Source organism: Tinamus guttatus, unplaced genomic scaffold (genome assembly GCF_059628265.1).
Source record: "Tinamus guttatus ecotype Peru unplaced genomic scaffold, ASM5962826v1 Tinamus_guttatus_pri_ptg000563l, whole genome shotgun sequence".
Classification (NCBI taxonomy): domain Eukaryota; kingdom Metazoa; phylum Chordata; class Aves; order Tinamiformes; family Tinamidae; genus Tinamus; species Tinamus guttatus.
The window spans coordinates 933,969-959,419 of record NW_028289097.1 but is presented as its reverse complement, the minus strand read 5'-3'; the positions used below and the strand labels follow the sequence as shown (position 1 = coordinate 959,419).

The 25,451-nt window shown below is 46.9% G+C and overlaps 1 protein-coding gene across 1 annotated transcript in view; it reads left to right on the top strand.

Moving 5' to 3' along the window:
* Window positions 1-25,451, top strand: part of LGR6 (leucine rich repeat containing G protein-coupled receptor 6) — a 117,938-nt gene that overhangs the window by 50,914 nt on the left and 41,573 nt on the right. Inside the window, exons 4-5 of the mRNA XM_088534520.1 lie at window positions 5,685-5,756; window positions 24,678-24,893. Coding sequence (XP_088390646.1) covers window positions 5,685-5,756; window positions 24,678-24,893 — 288 coding nt within the window. The remainder of the gene's footprint in view (window positions 1-5,684; window positions 5,757-24,677; window positions 24,894-25,451) is intronic.

The window sequence follows — 25,451 nt, the reverse complement described above, 5'->3', positions numbered from 1 at the left end:
TGTGCTTTTGCTCTAGGACCTGCTGTAACTATTTTCCGTAATGACATTGCTGGCTCCCCAGGAGTGAGGTCATTGGATGTAGCTGTCAGTCCCCTCCAGGCTCATGGTTCTTGCGTCTTCTAGAAACAGAGTTCAACCACCCTCCTTTTAATTCCTCTGCCACCATGCCAGGGAGGCAGGCAGTGAGGGGCATTGAAAAGGTAGGCTCATCTGTGGGAATTTGCTGGATCAACATTAGAAAATCTTGCAGGACAGACTTTAGGAGCATTCCAGCTTAATCGCCTTGGAAGGTCTCTTGGAAAGGACAGGGATTCTCAGTGATTTCTTCAACTTAGAAAAGACAAAATAAAACCACATGGTGCTGAAGAAGGAAGGCAAAAGCCACCACGTATGCTCTTTCAAGTTGTTCTTCTCACTGGGTAGTGTCCCTGATGGGACTGGTGACGCTACAGCAGCTCAGTAGGTTCTGATCCATCTCCCCAGAGACAGGTCAGTAAACAGTGTTTGGAGCCTAGCAGAAAGGGTAACCTCCTGAGCAGCCTCTACAACCTTCTACCTGAAAATTTCAATCTGCATAGCAGCCTGGCGGCATAGGAGAAGGGGGCACATGTCTCCTGCCTGGCACTGGCTTGCTGATAAACCACGAGTCACTCTGTTTCCCCTCTGATCTCACTGGGAGGAGGCTCTGTATGCCAGTGTCCAAGACGACTTCCACAACAGGACCACAGCCTCTTTTGGTACTGCAACAAAATCACCAAAGCCTCCTGTAGGAGAAAGTGTTTATTATTGCCATATTACTTACTTTGGTGAGGATCTTAGGAGATCTGAGACAAGAGTAACTTGCTCTTGGAGAAGACAGACATCCTCCCTTGAATGGAGGCAAAGAGCCAGCATACCAGCAGGGATCCTCCTGCTCCTCCTGATGCTGTGGAGCTTTTGGTGGGTCACAATGTGTCGTGCTGGCCCTGCCCTGAAGGACATGGAGTAGCTGGTGGGCACCCACAGGACAACAGGTAGAAGGAGCAGAAAATGATACACTGACATTTGAGGAGAACATAGCAAACATTGCAAGGGTTATACAAGAACCATAGAACCATAGAATTGTTAAGGTTGGAAAGGACCTCTAGAGATCATCTAGTCCAACCCCCTGCACACACAGGGTCACCTAGAGCACGTGGCACAGGGCTGCGTCCAAGCGGGTTTGAAGATCTCCAGAGAAGGAGACTCCACAACCTCTCTGGGCAGCCTGTTCCAGTGCTCTGGCACCCTCACTGTTAAGAAACTTTTCTTTAGGTTCCTGTGGAAGTTTTGATGGTTCAGTTTGTGGCCATTTCCTCTAGTCCTACCCTCTAGTCTGGCCACCACTGAAAAGAGGCCAGCCCCATTCTCCTCACTCCTTTCCTTAAGGTATTTATGGACACTGATCAGGTTCCCTCTCATCCTTCTCTTCTTCAGGCCGAATAGGCCCAGCTCTCAGCATTAAATGTTCTGCTGATAGTTCAGTCCAGAAGAGAAAAGGCTCAGGAGACATCCGGAAAACATCAAGCACTGAGATGTGCAGGGTGCTCCTCCCTCAACCCCATTCCCTGCACTGTTGGACAGGAGGGTCTGGGGGAGACCCTCTGCCCGTGCCTTCTGGCTGGTTCTCTGGCGGGACAGAGGACCCCCTGAGCTGCCTGAGGACCCAAGGGCATCAGTGCTGCTGTGCCCAGAGCCCCGTCCTGCCCGGTGCACACTGCAGGGCTGGTGGGACCCCTCCGAGATCAGCATCATTCAGAGGGGGCCATGGGGCCAGTAGCTAGTGGGAGAGGTGTGAATTGTGTGAAGGCCATAAGGGAGGGCCTTGTTCTTCTCCTGTGCAGTAACACCAAGGAAGTGATGAAGCTAAACACCACTACCTCGCTTGACCAACTGATTGCTGCTTGGGAAAGGGGTGCAAAAACCCCAGTACCAGATGCCCCCAGAGCTCTGTGCAACCCTGTGGGATCGGGAAACTTGGCCAGGCTGATGGCAGGCACACAAGGACCAAGACAGCTTGTGGGGCTCCTACATCCTGCCTATGGGTTTCTTTCCACAGCCAAAGTATGGTAAGAGTCTAAGGCACGAGTTCCTGTGGCCAGTGAAGAAGAGAAGTAGATGACTTTTTTAAAAAACAGACGGATTAGTGATTTGGTGATGGCCTGAAGGCAAATTGAGAGAACTGGGGTTGCTTAATGTGAATAAGAGGTTAATGAGGAGAGACATAATCCTTCTAGGATATAGCTGCTGGAATAAGGAAGAAAATACGTATCTGAAGGACAGGACAAGCAGGTCTTCAAGCTGATGGCACCAGGGATGTTCAGAACAGATTGCCTGTAGATGTTTGGAGCCTCTATCACAAGTTGGCTAAGATGTGACAGATGGCAGGTGTGGCTGGACACAGCCCCACAGGGCACTACAAATACTCAGCAACTGCTGAACCACAGCAGGATCTGAACTCATACCTGACTGGGACGTCCCCCAAGGACATAAGCTGGTGACTGGGAGTGATGACAATTTTTGCCATTTACTTTGGATGCGCTGAGGCCTTAGAGTGAATGGCAGCCATGTGTGTATCACAGGTAAACACTCACACGGATCTTGGGATGCCAAGGGACCTGGTGCTTTCCCAGTCTTTCCAGAGAATTAGTCTGTGTTTAAAAGGATGGGAAACACCCTGGGAATTCCTCCACAAACCTGCCTGTGCAGATGGTCTTCTTCTGCCCTCAGAGTGAATCCCAGCACTACTGGAAGCAGGATCAGATTCTTGGCTCTGCCTACTCCAGCTGTCTTGCTGCACAAAAAAACACCTGGAAATTGTCCATAAAGTGCAGGGGTAGAGCAAGGAAAGCAGGTGTGTGGAGACTGGGAAGAGAGCAAACAAAGAGCCAGGCTGCCCCACCAGCACCAAAACACTGTGACCCGGGGCAATATGAGGAGATCTTTATGCACCAAGCCTTGAGCCTGAACTGGAGACAAGGGGAGACGTGGCCTCCTCCACTCGCCTCTGCACGCTGCCAGCAATGGTTGCTCAGAGGTGCTGACTGATCCTCTGTGGTCTTCTCTGCTGATGGAAACATTCTTCTGCAAAGGGACTCTGCAAGGCCCCCTCTCTCCAAGGTGCTGTTCTGCAGCACAGCCGACCCTCATCCCTCCCGAAAGTGGGAAGTCCCAGGGTCTATGCTTCAGTGCCGGCATTCCATTAGAAACCAGATGCATTGGCTGCCATGGTGCTCCCCACAACAGCTCCATAGTCCAGACTTGGAAGCCTTTTGAGGGGGCAGCATATGTGGCTTAATCAGAGGATCTGGAAAACTGCCCAGTCCTTCCAGACCATCTCCTGCTGCCTGGCTGCCCCTAACCTTGCAGTGCCCTGGAGCTCTGTGGGCCAGGAAACTGCATCCCAGCTGGCCACGTGGCTGAGCTTGTGCTGCCCCAGCCTCCCACCAAATCCCACCCACGCGCCCTCGCACGTGTCTCCCTCCTCAAATGCTCTGCCACACGAGCAGCACTGCCAGGCTTCTCGTTTTCCTGGCTGAACATGCTGCAGCAACAACTGCACTTACAAGCCAAGAAGGAATCCCACACCAAACCCATCAAGGAAAGTCTCCAAGCACAACCACAACCCGAGCCTGCCTCACTCCAGAATGAGGAGGGGAAATGCCTGCGTTCATCATTTTGGCTGCAGACTCCACTGCACCCTACCTAGACAAGTCTCCACCAGCCTGAATGAAGGCACAGCCCAAGCAGTGCCCCCAACCTGCCTGCACACATGTGCTGACCCACTGCTGCCCACAGCCGCTACCACCCACGCTCTGCCCGCTGCTGCCCACAGCTCATCCCTACCAATATACAGCCTAGAGCGAGTTCCTTGCTCTGTATCTACAACATCTCCTTGGCAGGTGGACCCTACCCAAGCGCCTACCTCCACACACTGCTCTGCCTTTTCCTTCCGAGAGCTGCGAGCACAACAACTCATGCGATCCAAGTTAGGCACTGACTGGCCTGGATTTGTGAACACACATGAAAAACATCATCAAGAAGGTCCCCAGGATGGCAGGCTGGCAGATAGCTTGGGACATGCCAGGAACTCACAGACAGGCTCTGCCTCTTTGATAACCTCAAGTCAGTGCAGAATATAAATGTGTCCGAGACAAAGGAAAAGATGTGACACATCCAACAGAGGAGCTCCCTTGGGGAGGGAAGAGGAACGTGCAGAGGTTGGAATGTCTTTAATGGAGATGCACATGCTTCAGGCACAGTTACCTCCAGCAGTAACAGTCCTTTGACTGTGTTGACTAAGTCCCTTCAACCTCCCAAGATGGTGACATTTTATCATGCACAGGCCTGTAGCTCTAAGGGCTGAAAATCTGCTGAGACTGTCTTGTGCAAGGAGCTCCATGTGGTGGGACCTGATCCCAGCATTTTCCTGGTCGTTCAAGCGCCCCAGTTCTTCCAGTAGTAGTGAGTGGGTTCAGGACACAAACTGTGTCCATGGTCAGAAATCAGGCTCAGTCCAGTGATATGGTGATAGACAAAACACGTGGTGCTACAGGTGGGCAGAGGGATGACAAAGGCTGCCCAAGTTTTAAGTACCCTCGGGATGGTGTTCTGCGCTTTTCTTAGTCACTACAGTCAGTCGGACACCTGCCCCTGGGATGAGGGGACTATTCCCTGACATCTCTCGCTCTCTCGATAAGGTGGGTAATCGCTCTAATGTTCATGGCCCTTCCTTATGCCCTATACTTACTTCCGTTTCCAAGGAATTCCTGTAAGCTCTTCTTGTCAATTTGAACAGTTACTTGCTCCCTTCGAAACCCTGGTTTTGTTTAGTTTTTCCCTCACATCCCACCCGGATGCAATTTGTGCCTATACTGCAAATCCCTTTAGTAAATAGTCGTTCTAGAGTGACTCCGCAACCATTGTATCTACTGCAGCCTCAAAAGTTGAATAAGAAAGCTACCCACAGGCGAATTTCCATAGACTCTGCAGAAGCAATCACCACAGGGAGAAAGATCTCTTACACAAGTAGAAATATGGACAATAGAGCAGGAGGCACTGCTGTTACTCCAGACTAACAGAGATTACAGTTTCTTCCTTAGTGCTGTTCAAGCTATCAAAATGTCTGCAGTTCCAAAAACTCCACCCAGAAGTGTGCACCCAGATGCCTTCACCAGTAATATGTGTGCATTGCACTGGTCTCCCTCCTATGCCATCCTGACAGCTGATCCTCCAGCTCCCATTGCAGCACTTAACTCTGCCCAGGATCTTGTTGTAGGACGCTGGTGCTACCTTATTCTGGCCTAGTGTGGATTGCAGCTCACCTGCTTGCATCCTACGAGCTTGCCTAAGAGATCTGTGTGACCAACACATGGCTTTCCAGCCCCTCTGGTTTTCTCAGGAGAGTCCAAGACAGTTCCAGAAAGAATCATAGAATCATTGAATCACAGAATCCTTAAGGTTGGAAGGGACCTCTAGGGATCATCTAGTCCAACCCCCTGCACACGCAGGGTCACCTAGAGCACGTGGCACAGGACTGCGTCCAAATGGGTTTGGAAGATCTCCAGAGAAGGAGAAGCAACAACTTCCTCCATTTTGTGTCAGGCTTTCTTTTTTTTATATATGAAGTTGTTTTTTATTGTTTTTGTTTTTGTTTCTAATTATAGGATGTTGCAGAACAACCAGCTGAGCCGCATCCCTGCAGAGGCATTGAGAGATCTGCCAAACCTCCAATCTCTGTAAGTCATTAAAAATCAATGCTATGAGCTGCTGAGTCCCTTGGGGGCCCTAGGTTCCCAGCATTTGAGTCATTAGTTGCTTTGTCAAGGATGTTCTGTCCCTTCTTCCTTTTCTTTTCCAATTAAAATTAAGATCACTGTCACTTAGTGTAGAAGGGAGGGGAGGGTGATTTTCATGGAAGGAACACTGTCTTGGTAAATGATGTTGAAATTACAGCTCCCTGTATGTGTGTTGTGATGAAAAGGCCATCAGAGCCAATGCACATTTCAAGGAACACTGGAAAACATCCGCTCTGTCCTCTCTGCTGTGGATCAGGGTAGGGAAGAGACCAGTCAGGCAGCACAGAGGACACTCAGGTCTGTCAATGTGCAAGTTCCATCGTTTGCCTAGATAGTGGCCAGTTATGGCAGGGCATAAATGCTCTAAAATACTTCCAAGGATCCAGCTGGGGAAAAAAGGATAAAGCCATGACAGTGTTTTACTTCTGGAAGAACTATGCTGCGGCATGTTCGTGCTACTGTATTCACTAAAAGTCACAAATCACTGAAATAGCTGTAATTTCCTGGGTAGAGACCTATGTGCAGTCAGAGCTCTGTTCCTAGCAGTGCCAATGAATTTAGGGCATTAGGGCATGAATGTTTGGTTTCCGCACAGTTGGAGTAAATAGCTCTGCTAAAGCTTGAAAGAGCATTCTGAATTGTTTTTTTTTTTTCATGATGGATCACTGAAAAATCTACCTCAACCCTAATCTTTAACTTCAGTATTAGCCTTCCTATTGCCCATGTCATTGGGTATGGAAATGTTACCGTGTCTCATGTCATTTCAGCTTCATGTCGCTCTGCCTTCAGGCAGATGTAGAACAAAGATGCTCTGCTTGGATTTCGCTCATGTTGCCACAACTTCTCTCAAGGCAGTAACTAACCACAGGGCAAGAGCTTCTAACTCTGTATTAGACATATTTATTCCTCTTTTTCAAATATCTGAGTCATTTTCCAGCAGTTTATGAAGCTCTTGTGTATTCATTGCCAAAAATTTAGCCAGCCTGAAACACCCATAGGTCACCACTGCATCGTTTCCAAGCGTTACTGGTTAGACTATCATAGGAGCAGTGTACTCCTGTTGCCCAGAAAGTGCTTTTCTGTTTTTTTGTTTTTTCTTTCATTCAGAGTCAGAAGTGGCAGTTTATGAGTTATGAGTTGGTAGCACTTGGTACTGATCTGCTGCATCCCTTCTCTACATTGCTGTGGTCCCAGCTGGGAGACCATGCAGGAGACATGTTTAGATCTGTACAGAAATCCCTCTGCTTGCTTGGGAGAGTGCAAAGTGGCACTCGGCATGTTCTATGAGATCCATGCCGTGACGTCAAAGCACCAACTGCAAATTTGGTAGCTAGTTTGGGTGTCTCTAAAAGCAGGAGGTTGACTCATACATATACACTCAAGGAGAGGAAAATCCAGCAAGAAGAAACTCCTTCAAAAGAAGTTGATATCCAGAGAACAGAAACTATTCCTCTTTTATGTTATATACATATATATATGGAAAATAACGCGAAAGGAAGTAGGAGTTGTAGAAGTAGTAGGTGAAGTTATAGGAAAAGTAGGAGCCGAGGATGATCAAGTCTATGGCACAGTCAGGTCATGAACCTGATTTTCCAGAGTATCTTGCCCCCAGGGCAGCTTCCTCCACATTGGAGCCCTCTTTGATTGCACTTGCATCCTGTGTTCCTTCCCACACAGCTGTTTATTGTGGTAGCCTGAACAAAGGACTCTTGCCTTCGAGGAGAGGAAGAAGCCTCTGAAGACATCCTGGGTCTGGTCTCTATAAGACTATAAACAAGAGAGGAAGAACATCAACCAGGTGTCACAAAGAGACTATGCTCACACTGATCTTCAGTGGGTATCAGGAGTAGGTGGAGCAGAAGTTTACTTCTTCTTGGCAGAAGGTTAGAAAGGTTTGCAGTGATGCATATGCCATGGTGTTTACTCCTTTATCTTCTTGAACATAGCCAGACAGTAGCTTTGGTGTTGAACTGGATCCCAAAGCATGAGATAGTGGCTGTTCACTGATGGAATGACTGAGATCATATTGCATCTTCTGATGCAAAGACAGCTTGGATGAATGACTGTGTGTCTTGTGACTGAACACCGTCTTGTCCCCTTCAGCTTCTAGCCCAGCAAAGATGAGGATCTGTCCTTGTTGCAGGCAGCCTTCTCAAAGTTTCCCATCCATGTCCACAGAACAGATAGGATGAAAAAAAGAATGACTTTAGATTAAGGCAAGTTGATATGAGATATCTCATGATATGAGATGGGAAGGTCAGGAGGTTTCACTGTTGACGCTCTCCCACGAGAGACGCTCTCCCTCTACCCTGCTTCTCCCTGCTATACCTTTACTAACCCAGGAAGAAGTGCTCTTTGGTTTTGGTGAATAACATTTCAAAGCAGCAGAGCTTCCTCCTGCAAACTCTAGCACAAATGTTGAGAAGACCGGCAAACCAGGCAGAGGTGTTCAGCCATTCAAAATAAATATATGTCAACATCATTTCTAGGCCTAGGAGACTCATTCTCTACTACTTTATCTGCCAAAGCTTGGTTGCTGCTTTGTTTTACATATAGTGCATCATCAAGCATCGCTCACCAGGGACTGTGTATGCTCTGGTCCCTCCTCCTCCCATCATGAGGCACTCGATACAGGGCTTGGGCCGTTCCTGCTCAGAGGTGTTTATGGTGCAGTCTACCCCAGAGGTGCAAGCCAGTCTGCAGAGGCCAGTGTCAAAATTTCATGTCAGAGAAAGCAGGGACAACATGACCTGCCCAGCATGGCTCCTGCCCTGTCAAGCATCAGTAGCCATCTGTTTCTGTGGCAAAACAACACTTGCCCAATGCACTCTGCTCTGCTTTCTCTTAGTGAAGCCATATTTCTCTTTTTCTCCTGTGGGTTGCCTGCATTTACCTCCTGTCATCTCTTGCTGATTTCTTCCTCCACAGCAGTGAAATCATGGTTTTCTCCATAGTTCTGTCTCCCCAGGAGTAGTTTTCCACCTCATCTATGTTCCTGCCCTCACAAACACCCTCCATCATCGCTCCTCTGGAGCTGCAGCCGTGCCTGTGGGGTGAGTTCGGTGTGCCCTGCTCCATGTGAGCTGCAGGATAGAAATCCATCACTTCATGGAGTCAAGGTGTAAGGTAGAACACCTTAGCAGAGATCATTAGATGAATGCAAAGAGGAATTTGGATTTAAAAATAAGAGAATACGAAGATCTAGAAACTGAGCCTCCTACCAAGCGTTAGCAAGATGTTTCCCAGACAGACTTGCTTTATCTGGGAAGCATGTTGGGAAGCCCAATGGGGAGGATTAGGGAGAACACATAATCTGATGGCAATGCTGCGAGCACTGGCCGGGGTGCCAAGACCTTACGTAATACCGTGCTCCAGTTGTGATCCCCTGGCACAGTATCTGGTTACCAGCGGTTTGTAGGTGCAGTAAAAGCATCGCATGTGCACTCTGGAAGAGCCGTGTGTCGGTCTAATTAACGACTTTGTGGTTTGGGAGCTTTTACCGAAAGCAGATGGGCACTGCGTCTGTTCCTTTGCCAGGCAAAAGGAGTCCAAGGTATTTCAAAGTGAGCAGGTGCTATAAATTATAATTACCAGGCTTGCAGAGGTAGAGAAAGCAAAGAAAATAAGAACCCTGATGGATTAAAATATCAAGATAAATTCCTGGTTTTTCTTTCTCAGATGCTCACGGACAGTAACGAGAATGACTGGCTCCTCCTGGAGTTTCTTGCAGATCAGCACTTCAGAAAGGTGCTTAGCATGAGGCTGGCTCAGCTGGAGAGAGAATTGCCTGCAGCACTTGGGCAGGGAGGGAGGATTAGGGCTAGCCAGAAGAGTGTTAAAGATTTTTCAGTATCGGTAGCTCCTCTCATCTGGTTTTGAGTCCATGGGTTCCTGCAAGAAGATTTTTAAGTAGCCCAGTTCAGCAGCTTCCAAAACTGCTGGTGGGCAATACCAGATGCATTTGCATGCATCTGATTCCATGATGGTTCCATGATGGTCTGATTTCTGGCCTATAGCCATGAATCACAGAGTTGTGTGTATTTCTCTGATGGCTTTCACAAAATCACAGAATCACAGAATGGTTAAGGTTGGAAAGGACCTCTGGAAATCATCTAGTCCAACACCCCTGCTCAAGCAGGATCGTGTAGATTACCTTTCTCAGGATCACATCCAGGTTGGTTTTGAATAACTCCAAGGATGGAGACTCCATAACTTCTTTGGGCAACATGTTCCAATGCTGTATCACCCTCACAGTGAAGAAGCTTTTCCTCACATTCAGATAGACCTTCCTGTGTGTCAATTTGTGCCTGTTGACTTTCATCCTATCACTGAGCAGCACTGAAAAAAGTCTAGCTCCGTTTTCTTGGCAGCCTCCCTTAAGATATTGGTATTCATTGACAAGATCCCTTCTGAGCTTTCTCTTCTCCAGGACAAACAGGCCTAGCTCTCCCATAACAGATATTCTCAAGTACCCTAATCATCTTTGTAACCCTAAACTGTCCTCTCTCCAGTAGCCCCATGTCCCTCTTGTACTGGGGAGCACAGAACTAACACAGTACTCCAGATGTGGCCTCACTAGGGCTGAGCAGAGGGAGATGATCAACTTGAATCAACCTGTCACAACCTGGTGGCAACACTCCTAATGCACCCCAGGAGACCTTTGGATTTCTTGGCCGAAGGGCACGTTACTGGCTCATGGCCAACTTGTCCAGCAGGACTCCCAGGTCCTTCTCTACAGAGCTGCTCTCCAGCAGGTCAACCCACAACCTTTACTGGTGCATGGGGTTTTTCTTTGCTAGATGCAAGACCCTGCACTTGCTATTGTTTAACTTCACAAGGTTCCACCCTGCCCATCTCTCCAGCCTGTCCAGATCCCTCTGAATGGCAGCTCAGCTCTCTGGGGTATCAGTTCTCTAGTTCTCTTAGTTTTGTATCATCAGCAAACTTGCTGAGGGTGCACTCTGTCCCTTCATCCAGGTCAACAGTGAATAAATTGAACAGGATTGGACCCAGTACTGATCTTTGGGAGACACCACTACCTAACTAGACTTGCCACTCAGCACAATTCTCAGAGCTCTGCCTTTCAGCCAGGTCTCAAATTGCCTAACTGCTTCTGAAGTGCTGATATCACAGGAGACTTTAGGCATGTCTAGTACAGGAGGAGTTTGACTGAACCAAGTAGACAAAGCGGCATGAGCACAAGCACAGCTCCCAGGAGCCACATGTGTCCCCGCTGCACAAAGGAACCCGCTCACTATCTCTTCTCCTGGTAGCTCATCTACGCTCTCATCTACCCTCATCTGCCCAGTTCAGATGGTCAGCAGCAGCCAAGGTCTCGGACCAGCCAATGATAATGGAATGATAAGCCAAATTCAGTTGATTCATTGCTTTCTGACACAGACTTTGAGCAGAACAGATTTTTCTGTTCCCATTTGTCACAGATTGTCATCCAACCTGCCACTCATTAGCTCTTTTCTTCACTTCACCTACTGCATGATAAGTCTGAACTGTCATTATCAGAGTTCTGATTGCCACAAGGACTGGCAGTAACATTTTGGCAATAGCAAACAAGATCTGAGGGAAAAAAGCAATCTCAGAATAGAAGAGCAGCTTAACATTTCAATTTTGGAGTTGTTCCAGTGCTTACACTTATCTGATCCAAATTCCTGGCCTGAATTCAAGAGTATTCCAAACAGGGAAGCAAAATGCATGCCTGGACCTTATTTCTTATTCTACCAGCTTTCTTTGCCATTCAGCCTATCTCCTTCTGCTGCCCTGTTCTTGGATTGTCCCTGAATATCAATCAAGACTGCTAGGCATTTTTAATTCAACCCTGAGTAGTGTTGCATCTTCAGAAGCTGCTGACAAATCTATTTGGCAGCATGTGCATCACCTTTTTTTTGTCTTTATAGGGCCACAAATGGCTTTATCACTGTATTCTCGGCATGACCCAGCAAGCAGCTTCACTGCCTCCCATTTGCAGCCCTCAAAGAACAGGAGCATAATCAGCCATGCTGGCACTTGGCATTGGAGCAGAACAACTTGGGTTGGATTTATAGTTGGGAAGTCAGGTGACTGCAGCTGGGAGGCTGGTGCCTTCATGCTGGTGCTGTAAGTAGAATGCTGGATCCTTCCCTCATGATGGGAGATCCTAAGATAACATCAGGAAGGAAATCCATTTCTTGTGAGTCACCCTCCTTAGCCTCACTACACAACCATTCTTCCCTTCAGGTAAGATCCTGCTGTGCCCACGTCTCCCTCAGGCAGACCAGGTGGATTCATCTTCTCTGACCTTAGCTATCTCAGGATTAGTCATCTTTGCCAGTCATCAGTGTAAAATGATCTCCACAGGGTGATTCATCCATTATCTTAGAGCCCTGTGGTGGCAGGATGAACCACCCTCTGGAGGGATCTGTTTTTCTCTGCTGCTATGGAGCGGTCCTATATAACTGTCCTCATCTTCTTACCTGGATAGTACTTGGTGAGATCAGCTGTTGCTATCAGAAAAAAAAAAAAAGAAAACAATGTTCCTACCCATATGCGCACACTTTTATTTGGCAAAAACAGATCACTGAGGTTTTTGAAGGGAAGTTTGAGAGACCACATACAATCTGTTGAGCTTATCGTCCCCAGGGAACACTTCTATTTAGCAGTGACTGAATATATCCCCCCTTTCATTAGTCCTTCATTCAACATACCCTGGCTCTGAGCAATAAGGCATTGTGAAGTTCGTATGAAGAAAGCGTTCAAATGCCCCATGCTTGTGAGTGTCTTTGCTATAAACTAAGCACTGACCTCCTTTCCCAGGAAAAGTGTCGTGTTTATCACACTGACACAGAATCAACGGAATGGGTGAGGTTGGAAGGGACCTCTAGAGATCATCTAGTCCAACCCCCCAGCTCAAGCAGGGACACCTAGAGCCCATGGCACAGGGTCACATACAGGGAAGACTTCCAGAGAAGGAGACTCCACAGCTTCTCCGGGCAGCCTGTTCCAGAGCTCTGTCAGCCTCCCAGTAGAGAAATTCTTCCTCATATGGAGATTAAACTTCCTGTGTCTTAATTTATAACCATTACCCCTTTTCATGTCACTGGCCACCACCAAGAAGAGTTTGCCCCATCCTCTTTACATTCTCCCCTCAGATATTCGCACATATTGATCAGATCCTCCCTCAGTCTTCTCTTCACCAGGCTAAACAGGCTTAGCTCAATCAGTCTTTCCTCACAAGATAGATGCTCCAGTCCAGCATATCCATTCAAGTATCCAGTTTACCAGGATACCAGCTCAAGATTTAGCAAAATTCAGTCACTATAGCAAAACTGGCAAATAACACTGAAAAACAGATGCCTGGAGAAATTGTGATCTGCAACCAGGTATGGTATCAGCAGATACAGAAACTCTACTCATGACTGCATTAGATACCTTCCCTGTGTATACAGTATTTTAAAGGCAACAGTTACATCTCTTGATGATGTTTGAGATTCTGTCCTAGAAAGCATAGAGAACAGACTATTTATCACCCATTAATCTTGATTTGTACCATCATGTTTAGCTTTTAATTCTGTTGATATGCACAGATTTCAATTCCTCTCTTGAGACTTCACTTTCTAACTCACACACACACACATTGTTTTTGTTGAGACTGTCAGTTCCTATGTAATAGCTGTCATGAAAAGGCACAAGCCATCTTGATTGCCCAGTCAGTGCCTAGAACATTGCAGACACTAAAGAAATAAAAATTACAGTTCATATCCGCATTCCACATGTACACATTGAGTCATAGGAGTCATATAGAAAGTTCCAATATGTTTTACATTGACCCTTATTATGGGGACTCATGAACCTTAACTCACTCACTCAAACACACAAGTATCCAGAGCATGTTACATCTCCCTAGTGATGACTCAATGCAGAAGATGGACAATGGGTCCCAGATGTTGCATACAGTAGATATAACCCCACAGCAGGGAAGATGTGTCCCAGATGTTACATGCAGTAGATACGCCAGTGAAAAAATAAGATGGATCCCAGATGTCACTTACATTGAATGTGTAAGCACTCCTGAAGAATTACGGAAAAGAGACAGGTAAATCAGAGAGAGGAAGGCAACAAAATATGAACAATATTTATAAACTGGCACCATCTATGTAGCATTTAATCATCCAGGTAAGACACAGCCATGGCACTGAATCTGCTCTCATCTTTAACTCTCTGCGTCTTTTGGACGCATGGATTGAATCCATGGAATTCAATCAACCATGAGCCAGCAATGTGTCCTCATGGTAGAGGAGACCAATGGTATCATTAGCTGCATTAGGAAGAGCATCATCAATGGGCTAAGGAGCAATCTTAGCCCTCTGCTCAGCACTGGGGAGGCCACACCTGGAGTACTGTGTCCAGTTCTGGGGATCCCAGATAAGAAAGATACAGAGCTACTGGCGTGAGTCCAGCAAAAAACTACTAAGATGATTATGGAACTAGAGCATCTATCACGGGGAAAGGCTGGGAAAGCTGGACCTGTCCAGCCTGGAGAAGAAAAGACAGAGTGGAGATCTTCGAAGTGTATAAATATCTGAAGGGAGGGTGTCAAGAGGATGGAGCCAGACTCTTTTTCAGTGCTGCCCAGCAACTGAACAAGAGGCAAGAGGCACAAACCGAAACACAGGCAGTTCCATCTGAACATAAAGAAAAACTTCTTTACTGTTAGGATGTTGAAGTGCTGGCACAGGTTGTCCAGAGACATTGTGGAATTTTCATCCTTGGAGATACTCAAAACTGTCTGGACAGGGTTCTGGGCAACATGCTGTAGCTGATGCTGCTTGAGCAAAGGAGCTGGACAAGATGATCTCCAGAGGTCTGTGATTCCTCAGAATTCTGTGAATCAAGGAGTTCTTCTCATAGCAAAGAATGGGAGCACAATCCAGTGAAACTCAATGGAGAAAGTCCACAGAACTCTCACCTTTCAGTGTCAGGCACAGGCATCACTAGCTGTCTTGGTAGTATAAACAGCATATTAAATTTTAACCAAGTGATGTGATGTGCATTATCAAAATTTTAGGGGCAGCTAAAGCTAGTTCTGTGCATCACAGGGTCTACTAGTCATGGCATCTTTGGCAATAGGATCTGTGAAGGCTCTTTTAGGTCAGGCTGTTGATGGTCCAAGGGTTCTGTCTTCTAAAAAGCATCCAAGGTGGTAACCATTCCTGAAAGAAGACAGCACCCTACATAGCACCTTGGCAGGTAGAGTAAAGCTGGTATTCTCTTTGCAAGGGAAAATTAGCTAGAGGAAGAAGAAGTCAAAGATAAGTTGATCACCTGGTCCAAAATCACATTGAGTCTGTGGCTGAGCAGAAGACACTGGACAGATAAGTCCAAATCTCAACCAAGGCACCTAAGCCCTGTTTCATGACTGTTACACCTATAGAGCAGCCCCAGCTGCCAGGCAGACCACGATGGATTCCCAGTGCCCTACAGCTGTCGTGTGGCTTGGAAGATAAGGTGTCCTGCCATGGGAGAAGCCCTTCAGCTGCAGTCAGGGAGAATGGGAGGACACTCCCAGAGACCCCTGTGTCATCTCTGCCATATGGTTTAAAAAAGCCTATGAGTGAGCCTTGGGTGAACTCAGAATGCTATTGTGCAACCTTCTGTGGGACATCCTCTGGCCATCTGTGGTTCACACATGCTTAGAGAGAAGTGATATGCTACAAAGGTAGTCTCATCAAGGATCAAGATCCTCAGTAAAAGCCTAACCATTCTCAAGAGTCTACAGGCTATGAGTGCAAGGGTTATTTCACTTCTAAAACAAACCTAGCTACACTGTAATGTCACAGGGGATGCTCTGGGTGCTCACCCAACATAAGGAGGCTCTCACGTACACCAGCGTGCAGTCCAGCAGTGGAACGGGAGTACCCATTGGAATCCATGGAACTCATGTGTTCATCAAATATAAATTATCACCAGTTTAGTTTAATGACAGTCAAATAGCACAATCTGGACAGACATCTGCAGCCCTATCTCCATCGGTTAGACTAGCACCCAGCTATGAGATGCCTGCAGGTCCCCACTGCTGGACAGTGACCTTGTGGTGAATCTGTTCTGACTCTAACCCCAACATGCGCAAGGGGGGAGCTGGTTCTCGTGTCCCAGCATTGCTGGCTCAGGGGATATCTCAGGCTGTAGTGGTCTTTGTCTTCACCCTTTCTGAGCGAGCTCAGGGCAAGTCAGACCCCCTTTTTAGTAGTATGTCCTGACAGTCAGTGAACTTCACTTCACTGGGGAGTGTGACCATGTTAACCCCTTGTTTTACACACCTTAATCTTTCTACCCTTTCCAGTTGCTCCCAGCTGTCCACCTCATTCTGATCTAAACCTTCTCCACCTCCCGCAGCACCCTTGTATCCATGGAAAAAACCTCCTGCTACTTGACATGACCTTTGTGTGTTGCTACATGTCAGCTCGTTCTTTGAGAGCTTCTGAGTTCTCTTGCATCTACAGCCATCCCTGCAGGCCAGGAAAGATGGCCTGTGATGCTCCCTGTAACTGAGTATTGAGCATGCTAAACATAATTTGCCAATACACTTTCCCCACCACCTCTGGCTTCATCTTCTCTCTGAGATAAGGAGGAAGGGTCTGCCCTGGGTCTGTCCACTTGTCTTACCCTGCATCTCACTTTGCTTCAGCCCCTGCCCAGGCTACGACTCTCCAGGGCTGAGCACCAGCTTCTTCCAATTCAGCTTCACAGGACAAGCATTACTAGCAAAATGAGAAACCAAGCGCTCACATATGGTCAAATTACAAGCGGTCTTGTCTGCAGTGGGGTTATAAAATGGTAACATCCCAACTTTTCCCAAATGCAACTTCTTAAAGGTCATTAAACTACAGCAACAGTGGCCAGGCAGAGGTATAGGTTTACTGCAGATGGGATAGTGGGTGAATCTCCATCAAGAGAGCTGTGCTCATACCACATGAGATGGTGCCAGCAGCAATCCTGGGACACAGATTTATGTGCTACCGATAGCTTTCTGAAGTGAGGTTCAACCCCAGAAATATTTGTGGTTTCCTCATCATGGAGACAATTAATTTTGCACACACTATGAGAATCTCTAGTGGATATCAAGATAGATTGGACTGGGTCACAGCCTATTCAACTCTCTTCCCAGACAGAAATACGTCCTGCTCCCTTCTGTCTCTGAAAACTGCCTTGTCTCACTTTTCCATGTAACTTCTGGGCTTGATGAGACCCACACTGCTTTGTCATTGAGCCATTCTACTTGGTCACTGTCTGTTTTCTGCACCCTCTCCACTCCTCCAGGTGAGGTTCCTTGGTATCACGAGCAGGGAGCAATGCCAGTGTTCCCATGGAGCAGGCAGACGAGGGAGTCAGCACAGCAGCAGAGTTCAGCTGCCCGGCTGTCAGCAGCTTCCAGAGCTGCACAGAGAATTTGTCAGTTCTCCTTGTGCAATTCTGACCTGAGGGGTTTTGGAGGTGTCTGCAACAGGGGATAACAAAGCCATCTTGACTGTATCAACGACACCTTGTGTGGAGTCTTTCTCTGATTTCACTTCCTGACCATCCCCTTGTAAAGAGCTTCCCAGAGGCACATGTTCCATTAAGTCAAGAACAAACATTCACTGCAGTTCAAACAGAACAGTGCAAACTTTTCCACCAGATCTTGTTCCAAAGTTAATGAATTGGAAATCATTTTTGTGTCTTGGACATTTTTGCATTGCCTAGGATGGATTTCACAAGTGCTTTGAGTCTGGAAGCAGGGACCTCTTGCAGGTCTTGTTTGAGGGCTGGGAGCTTTCCTGTGGCAGGGGCAGAGAGCTCGGGTCTCTGCAGGCCTGCAAGGCAACTTTGCCCTGTTCAATAACATGCCATTTCTACCACAGTGACTGCAGCATCGTGTAATCACAAGGTCATGAAAGGCAGAGCAAACACTTGAACCCAAGGTCTCCAAACTTCTCCAAACTTCTAGGCTAGCACTGTCCCTGGCTGTCTTTCTCCTATCCCATTCAATATCAGGTGGTGGGAGAAGCCCTTTCTCCCTAGTGGGGTTACTCTGGAAGGCTCATGGACCCAGGAATCCACATCTTGATGAGTCCTGGCCTCACCAGATGCTGTGACTGGCACAGGAGGCAGCTGAATGTTTGCCCTGTCACACACAGAGGGAACTGCCTTATGAGGGACTGTGGCAGGAGGGGCAGACAGTCTGGCAGCACCGAGTGCCTTTGAGCGGGGTGTTTTGCACCGCTCTGGAGCCAGGCGCCCTTATTGTACCCTGAATTCCTTGTGCTGAGGCTTCCCTGGTTGCTCACAAGCCGTGTACTGGTTCAGTCAGCGTGTCTGGGAGCTTTGCCTGAAAGCAGAGCTGAGGTGTTGGCCCCAGTCATTAGTAAGTTATCAGGGAAGTTTAGCTGCGGTGACATCATTGCTTTTTATGTTACTACAAGAAACTTATATCCTATTATGGGATAGGAGGTAACTCAATGGAGCCTTTCAGGATAAACTCAGACAGGAAGAGAGACATGATTGCCCGAAGGCATCAATTAGACGTTTCTGGTGAGATCAGCTCTGTTTAGCAGTGACACATGCACGCTGGGGCCAGGAAGAAAGCAGCCCTGAGAAAGGGCTGGATTCAGGGAGAAGGGGGAACCGGCCCTTCCTCCGACTGCTGCTGTGTCCATCCTCACCCCTTCTGAGGGCGGCAGCCTTCTCTCTGGGCGTCTCTCTTGACGCCATTCTGTGGCTGTCACTAGGGAAGATGCAGAGGAGCTTCACCTACACATGCTCATAGCCAGAAAGAGCTGGAAAGAACTGAGGAAAGTGGATTCTGCCCATGACAGTCTGAACTTTGTATCACATCTGCTCAGGAACAGAGAGTTTTCTTATTGTCCACTACTGCACAATGACTCCCAGTCCTGCTACAGACAGCAGGAGGTGTGCGCTTACGGATGTTCTGGAAACACAGTCCGACACCCTCTGAAAGCAATCTAGAAGCAGTTCTTGGAATAAGACACTTCACAGAAACTGATGAGACTGAAGCACAGGAACAAAGAAATCTGCCTCATGACACACTCGCTGCGCTGGCAACTGCAGATAACCCCACCACTGTCTGGACCACCTGAAATGGCTGCCCTGATTACACTGGGTTTTCTTCTGCACGCTGCAAAGGTGGAATCTCCCACTATTGGCCTATTCCCAAAGAAAAGGACTTTCCAACCTACCTGAGATTTTGTTCCAGTATCTGCTCTGGACTATTCTTGGCAAAAGGGGAGGCAGTTCCTCCTCAGGCCTTTCTCAAACGCAGACAACACACAAGGCAGTGAAGTAGCTTGTCAAACCCACAGGAATCAGAGCCAGCTGTGATTCTGCACCGTGCTGGCCTCTTGACCCTGCATCTCACACTGTCCTAACCAGGGACAGGTTTCCCTTTTCCCACTTCTAACAATTACTTAGACTTATAGCAAAAGCCAAGACTTTTTATGTTCTTCTCAGGCAGCCCCCTCTCCCCACAGTGCTGTAGTCCCTAAAGCAGAAAACAGAGTAAAATTTGAGGACATTCTGGGCACTTTTTTGGACTTCTTTTGTTTTTACCTAGGTCTGACGTTTAAGTCATATAAATGCCGCATATTACCATCAGCAATACATGTCATGTACATGGCTAAAGCCAGAACTGAAGACTTCCAAGCAGCTGGTGATTTTCATGTGCCTTCATTCTGGAATGTCCCTCCAAAAATCAACTCCCTTCACGTGCAAGTAGTGGGATAGCTCTCTGTAGTACCTTGTCCCTTGGTTGAGCTTGGAGATTTTGTGGGTTCCAGGGACTTTGGGGTCTCTCATTCGCTGTGGGGCTGTAAGTCTCACAGATTTACATGACTGCTCTGCAGCAGGCATGAGACAGGGTTCCACTCCCAAGCCATTGGGCACAAGAAGGAATCTTTCTGTGTTAGCAACAAACGGGTTAATGCTTGCAAGAAAAACCAAGTGAGTGATTTGGTGAAATGAAGATTAAAACATCTCCGTGGAAGGTGAGGAGCCAGCCCCAGCCTGTGCTGTCCCATTTACCCACTAATCGGCCCAATTATCTAAGGAATAAATCATAACAGAAAACACTTACAGAGCCAGAGTCGCACACTGAATAAAGGAGAGAACTGTTGGGTTGGTTTTTGTTTAGTATAATTGATATAATTACTGACAACTCTGTGCCAAGAACTTCAGCTTTTCTCCTTCCAGAAGAGAATAGAGAGTTGTCTGAAAGCCATAGCAATTAGCAATCCCCCACATGCACAGCTTTTATTAGAAAGAACATAGCTATTCCAGAAAGAACCAGCAACTCCATGAAGAGTAACTAAACAGTTTGAAGACCTTCTGGTATCAGGAGCATAACCATCACTTAGTGTGTTCTTTATCCATGTGCTGATGTTGCAAAGGGATATAAAGAATCCTACCCATGGTGCTGCATATAAAATGCCTTTAATCCGACACTGTCGTGTCCCTGATTTTAACTCCAGTAGCTCCAAATAGGAGTACTGTCTGGGGTACTATGTTCCAACTAGGCCACTGTTGCTGGCTTTCTTCAGACCCTTGTCCAGCTCATTGCAACAGCAGAAAGTCTCTTTTACTCCATCACGGAATCTGTCAGAGGTCTGATTTTCACATTCTAAAGTAGATTAAGCCAATGTTTATGTGACTGGGGCTTAACAAGCATTTTCCCTTCCCTCCCTAAGCACACTGCTTTCCAGATACTGTTTCACACGGGCAGCAGATGCAACATTCACAACATGCCTAGTTTCCACCAGCCACCCACCATGAAGCTGAAGAGATAGAAGAGTTGTGGTTTATTTTAGCTGTATGGAAGTGACCTCTTGTTGACAGGAGGACACAGGTACACAGAGCACAGACAGACCTGCTACAGCCTGGCTCTAGTGTTCTTGCATGTTCAAAGCTTCTCTCCATCTGGGACCACTTACAGCTTCCTTAGACAAATCACAATTGTTGCCCATGTACTAAATGTACAGATCCACAAAGGTGTGTAGGTATCTGAGCAGCAGATAGGGAGGCCGAGCACAGTAATCCCACAGAAGAGGCTGCCACAACCCTTTGTTCCTGGGTCCAACCAGTGACAAGGTTGGGCATGTAGCCCCAGTAGACCCCACACCAACACACATACACAGCATCCATATATTTGTACATATTTGCACTTCACTCTTCCAGGTGTCTCAGCTCAAGACACACACACATAAAATGTGTCTTGGTCGACAACCAGACCCCACAGGTTCCCTGACAATCTGCCAAAACTCCTCTGGTCTCCCCAGCAGCCAACTGCCTCCATGGTCTCCCCCTCAGGGACATATGCACATATCTGGCTCCCAGTTCACCTCTCCTATTTGCCGGCTAGTCCAGCTTCATGTTGGCTAGCAATCGCCCACCCGCAGACCCTCGCACACTCTGGTGGCTCCCACCACATCACATGGGGCCTTTGTCCAACGCTCTGATGCCAGTTGCTGGCATTCAGACCTCCATACACACATGCACACAGAATAGAGATTTCCTCACTCAGGAAAACAGCTAGAAAGGAATTTAATAAGACAATAGGGAAGATTGCAATGATCAGGGACAGAATATGGCAAGACAAGCATACTGAACAGCCCTGTTTTCACAATTTACCCATCCTACACCCCTTTTAATGCCCATATCCCTCTATTTTCCCCTTTGTTCCTCTCCAACTCACCTAGATTCCTCACTTCCTGCACTTTTGGTTCCTCCCTTAAACATCCCATAATAATAAATCCCATATGCTCTTCTCCTGCATTCCACAACGTCCCCAGAACTGGAGGCAGTAACCCCTCCTCTGTCCAAAAGCTGTTTTGGAAGGGCTAATTTGCCTAATCTTGCTGGGTTTCCTACCTAGTCCATGAGGAGTCCATGCTCTCCTGGAAGAGCCTTGAGAGGAGCCCAGGGCATCCTCCACGTAGGATATTTTTGTATAGTCTTGCTTAAGTCTCTGCGTTCCGTGTGCTCATGGTGATGAACCCTTGGTGGGTTGACATTCTCCTGTAAATGGCCTGGGAGAAGCTGGAGCAGGACACACCGCAGGTTCCCCCACCTGATATTGCTTCTCTGTGCTTCTTTGTGATCTTGGAAATGAGCTTTTTACCTCATAACCTGAGTACTTCCAAAAAATCTCAGGTAGAAAAATCTGTTTCTCATCCTACCTCATCGACACTTCTGCAATAGCTAAAGGACCATGAATGTAAGAAGTGCCTTATCTGAGCACACGCTAAATGGCTGGGTAGAAAATTCAGCTGCATTAGGTGCATCTGGGGCACCATGACAGAGAAGACAAATTTCCCTGTATCGGTGTCTATGGCTTTGCTTGGAAGAACATGACTGAAGTGAGACATGGAACAAATAGTGCAAGGGCCATCCCCCTTCCTTCCTGTACACACTCTTTGCCATGAACAACTCAGCCTTCTATCCCAGCCCTTGGTCCTGTTTTAGCGTCTCTATTTCTGAAAGCTTAATTTAATTTTGAAAAATGATAACTATTCTCAGTGGATATTTTCATTGTCTGTTCTTTAATTAAACTTAAAACAGAACATTCATCTTAAAGCTATTTTCAGTAAATGCATAGAGATTTGGATGAAATCATGTCTCTGTGAAAAGTAAGCAGTATTTTTTTTTCTGAATAACAAATAACGATGCCAAGAACTAACAAAACTCTTATGCTGAAGAACGAATGGAAAAATAAAGCCAATATTAATGTTTCCCACACAAGTTTTAATTTTGATCAAAAAGTTCTTGTTTGTCTGAAAACAGCTTGATGAAACTTTTCAGTCAGGCCTTTCAGCCTTCCCCTGAGCTGCTGCAGGATTTGCTTCTCTGTTCTTTCTTTCTTTAGTTTTGCTTTCTCAAGAGGATGCATGATATTGTGCACTGACCTGTCTTTAGTCTTGGTGACAGGAGATAAATAGAGGTAGAACTTGGAAGATGGCCATCTTCTTCAAGACAAAAACAAACATGATCTTGTGTTAACCTTCTGGACAAAGATGCAAATGCCATGACAATGATACTGGCCCTTGGATGCGATTCATTCCTATTATCCACCAAAGAACCATGAAACCTAACTGAAAAACCTTGTTGAGCAGCCTTGTGATAGGAAATGCTATTTCACAGCAATGCAAATAGATTGTAACATGGAGAAAATCATTAATTTGGCAAAACGAGAGGACTGGCATAGTTACTTGATTCACTTTGGAACTGTCATTTCAGTTAGCTGAGGTGGTTATGCTAAGACATTGCATACACATGTGCACTGCTGCATACACATGTGCACTGCTGGTTGTCCAAGGGAGGTTTAAGGTCCTGAGAATTTCACCTAACAAACACCCCCCTCACCCCATTGCACAGACTGACACTACAGCCCGTACCTGGGATGTCCCCTCATCCTGGGCACTGACTGTGGAGTTCTTGGTTTCCTGCTACAGATCTGAAGTTCATTCCAGAGTGCTGATCTGGGTGCCCTTTTGGACAACTATTGACAGTGGATGGGGGAACCGTCTGGGTGTTCATGTTTTGTCAAAAATATTAATTTCTATAGTAAAAAATATTAATTTCTATACCATACTATCTCTGAGATCTTCCAATAGTTTTGCTAACTTCATTTTCTAATGCTTTCATTAGAGAAAAAGTGCTTTCTCTTTGCTGTTTGAATTCAGATAACTTTCTTTTAGGCTGTTTGGAAAAAAAAGCGCTGTTGGTCATGAACTGAAATCAGAATTTTCTTTCTCCTGGGTATAATCGGTTCCTGGTTCTTCTTCCAAATTTGAAGTGCTTTCCTCTAATATTTTGATTTAAAAATCCATAGGCAACACATTAGATCCTGCCCGCCACTGTTGAAACAAGTTTTTTTAAAGAGATGATTCCCAAAAACAGTTTTTGAACTTTTTTGTTTCATAATAAGTTTGATAATTTTTGGCTTCTCTTCTTGATTTGGAACAAAAACACATCTCGAAATATAAAGTTTCCAACTAAATTAAATTCTGTTTTTCAAATGCCTTAAGGTTTCCGTGATGATTTAAAAAAAAAAAAAGCAATTGGTAATTCAAGGAGAAAGAAAGGTCTGAACATGTGTGATACAGAAAGTGCAGGCTTAATTCCTGTGTTTTGACATATGGTCTGACTTGCTCTCCGTGTTTCCTGCACCTCATAATTTTATAGGAAAATCTGAGTATTCAGATTCAGAGCAGGACCCCAAGCAGGGCTACCATATATCTCGCATTTCCAGGCAAATCCTTTTCCTCTGGAATGGCAGTTTGTCCGTGCCAGCTGGGTCTCTTGCACATCCTTCAGCAGGTCTGAGTGGACTGTGGGGTCCCAAGGACAGGGCTGTGCTTGCACACGTTGGAGACAGTGCTCAGTACCTGCCGGATAAGGTTCAGGCAGATCCATGGCAAACACAGCCCCAGGAAACATAGCTTTGATCCTCATTTTTAAATGTGGCTTGCAGTATCTTCAAGCCACAGCTGGCTAGTGGCCATTTGGTGGTACTCATGAAAGGAGGATGGGACTTAGCCCAGACGCTTTATTTGAAGAGCTGTCATTTCTGACAACAATAAATGGGCCATGGAGAAAGGACCATCCTTGGTGGTGCTTTGGCAGGTCAAACATCTTCTGTGAGCACCAGGCCTTGCACTGAAACTTGCTTATACTAATCACTATTTACAGACTACCTCAATCTCCCTGGCCATCAATCCACGCCACCTTGGCACCAAAATCCCTTTACATTAACACTGTGGGCACAGAATAAATGTTAGATCAGTCTCTCACTTATCCCCACCCTGTTTCTTTCCCACTCAGACGCCTGGACGCAAACCTTATCTCTGTGGTGCCCGAGAAGAGCTTTGAGGGGCTGCTTTCCTTGCGTCACCTGTGGCTGGACGATAATGCCCTGACGGAGATCCCTGTCCAAGCTCTGAACCACCTGCCAGCGCTGCAGGCCATGACCCTGGCTCTCAACCAGATCTGGCACATTCCCGATTACGCCTTCCAGAACCTCAGCAGCCTCGTGGTGCTGTAAGCCTCCTCCACTTGTTATTCCGTCGCAGCCGCGGCATCTTCCTGCTGGGACAATGTGCTGACCAGGTCACAGAATCATCATAGAATCATAGAATCCTTAAGGTTGGAAGGGACCTCTAGAGCTCATCTAGTCCAACCCCCTGCACACACAGGGTCACCTAGAGCACGTGGCACAGGGCTGCGTACAAGCGGGTTTGAAGATCTCCAGAGAAGGAGACTCCACAACCTCTCTGGGCAGCCTGTTCCAGGGCTCTGGCACCCTCACTGTCAGGAAATTTTTCCTTAAGTCCCTGTGGAACTTTTGGTGCTGCAGTTTGTGGCCATTTCCCCTAGTTCTGTCGGTGGCCACCACTGAAAAGAGGCCAGCACCATCCTCCTCACTGCCTCCCTTGAGGTACTTCTAGACACTGCTCAGGTCCCCTCTCAGCCTTCTCTTCTCCAGCTGAACAGGCCCAGCTCCCTCAGCCTCTCCTCATAGGGCAGATGTTCCAGGCCCCTGATCATCCTTGTGGCCCTGCGCTGGACTCTCTCCAGAAGTCGTGTCCTCTTCTCATG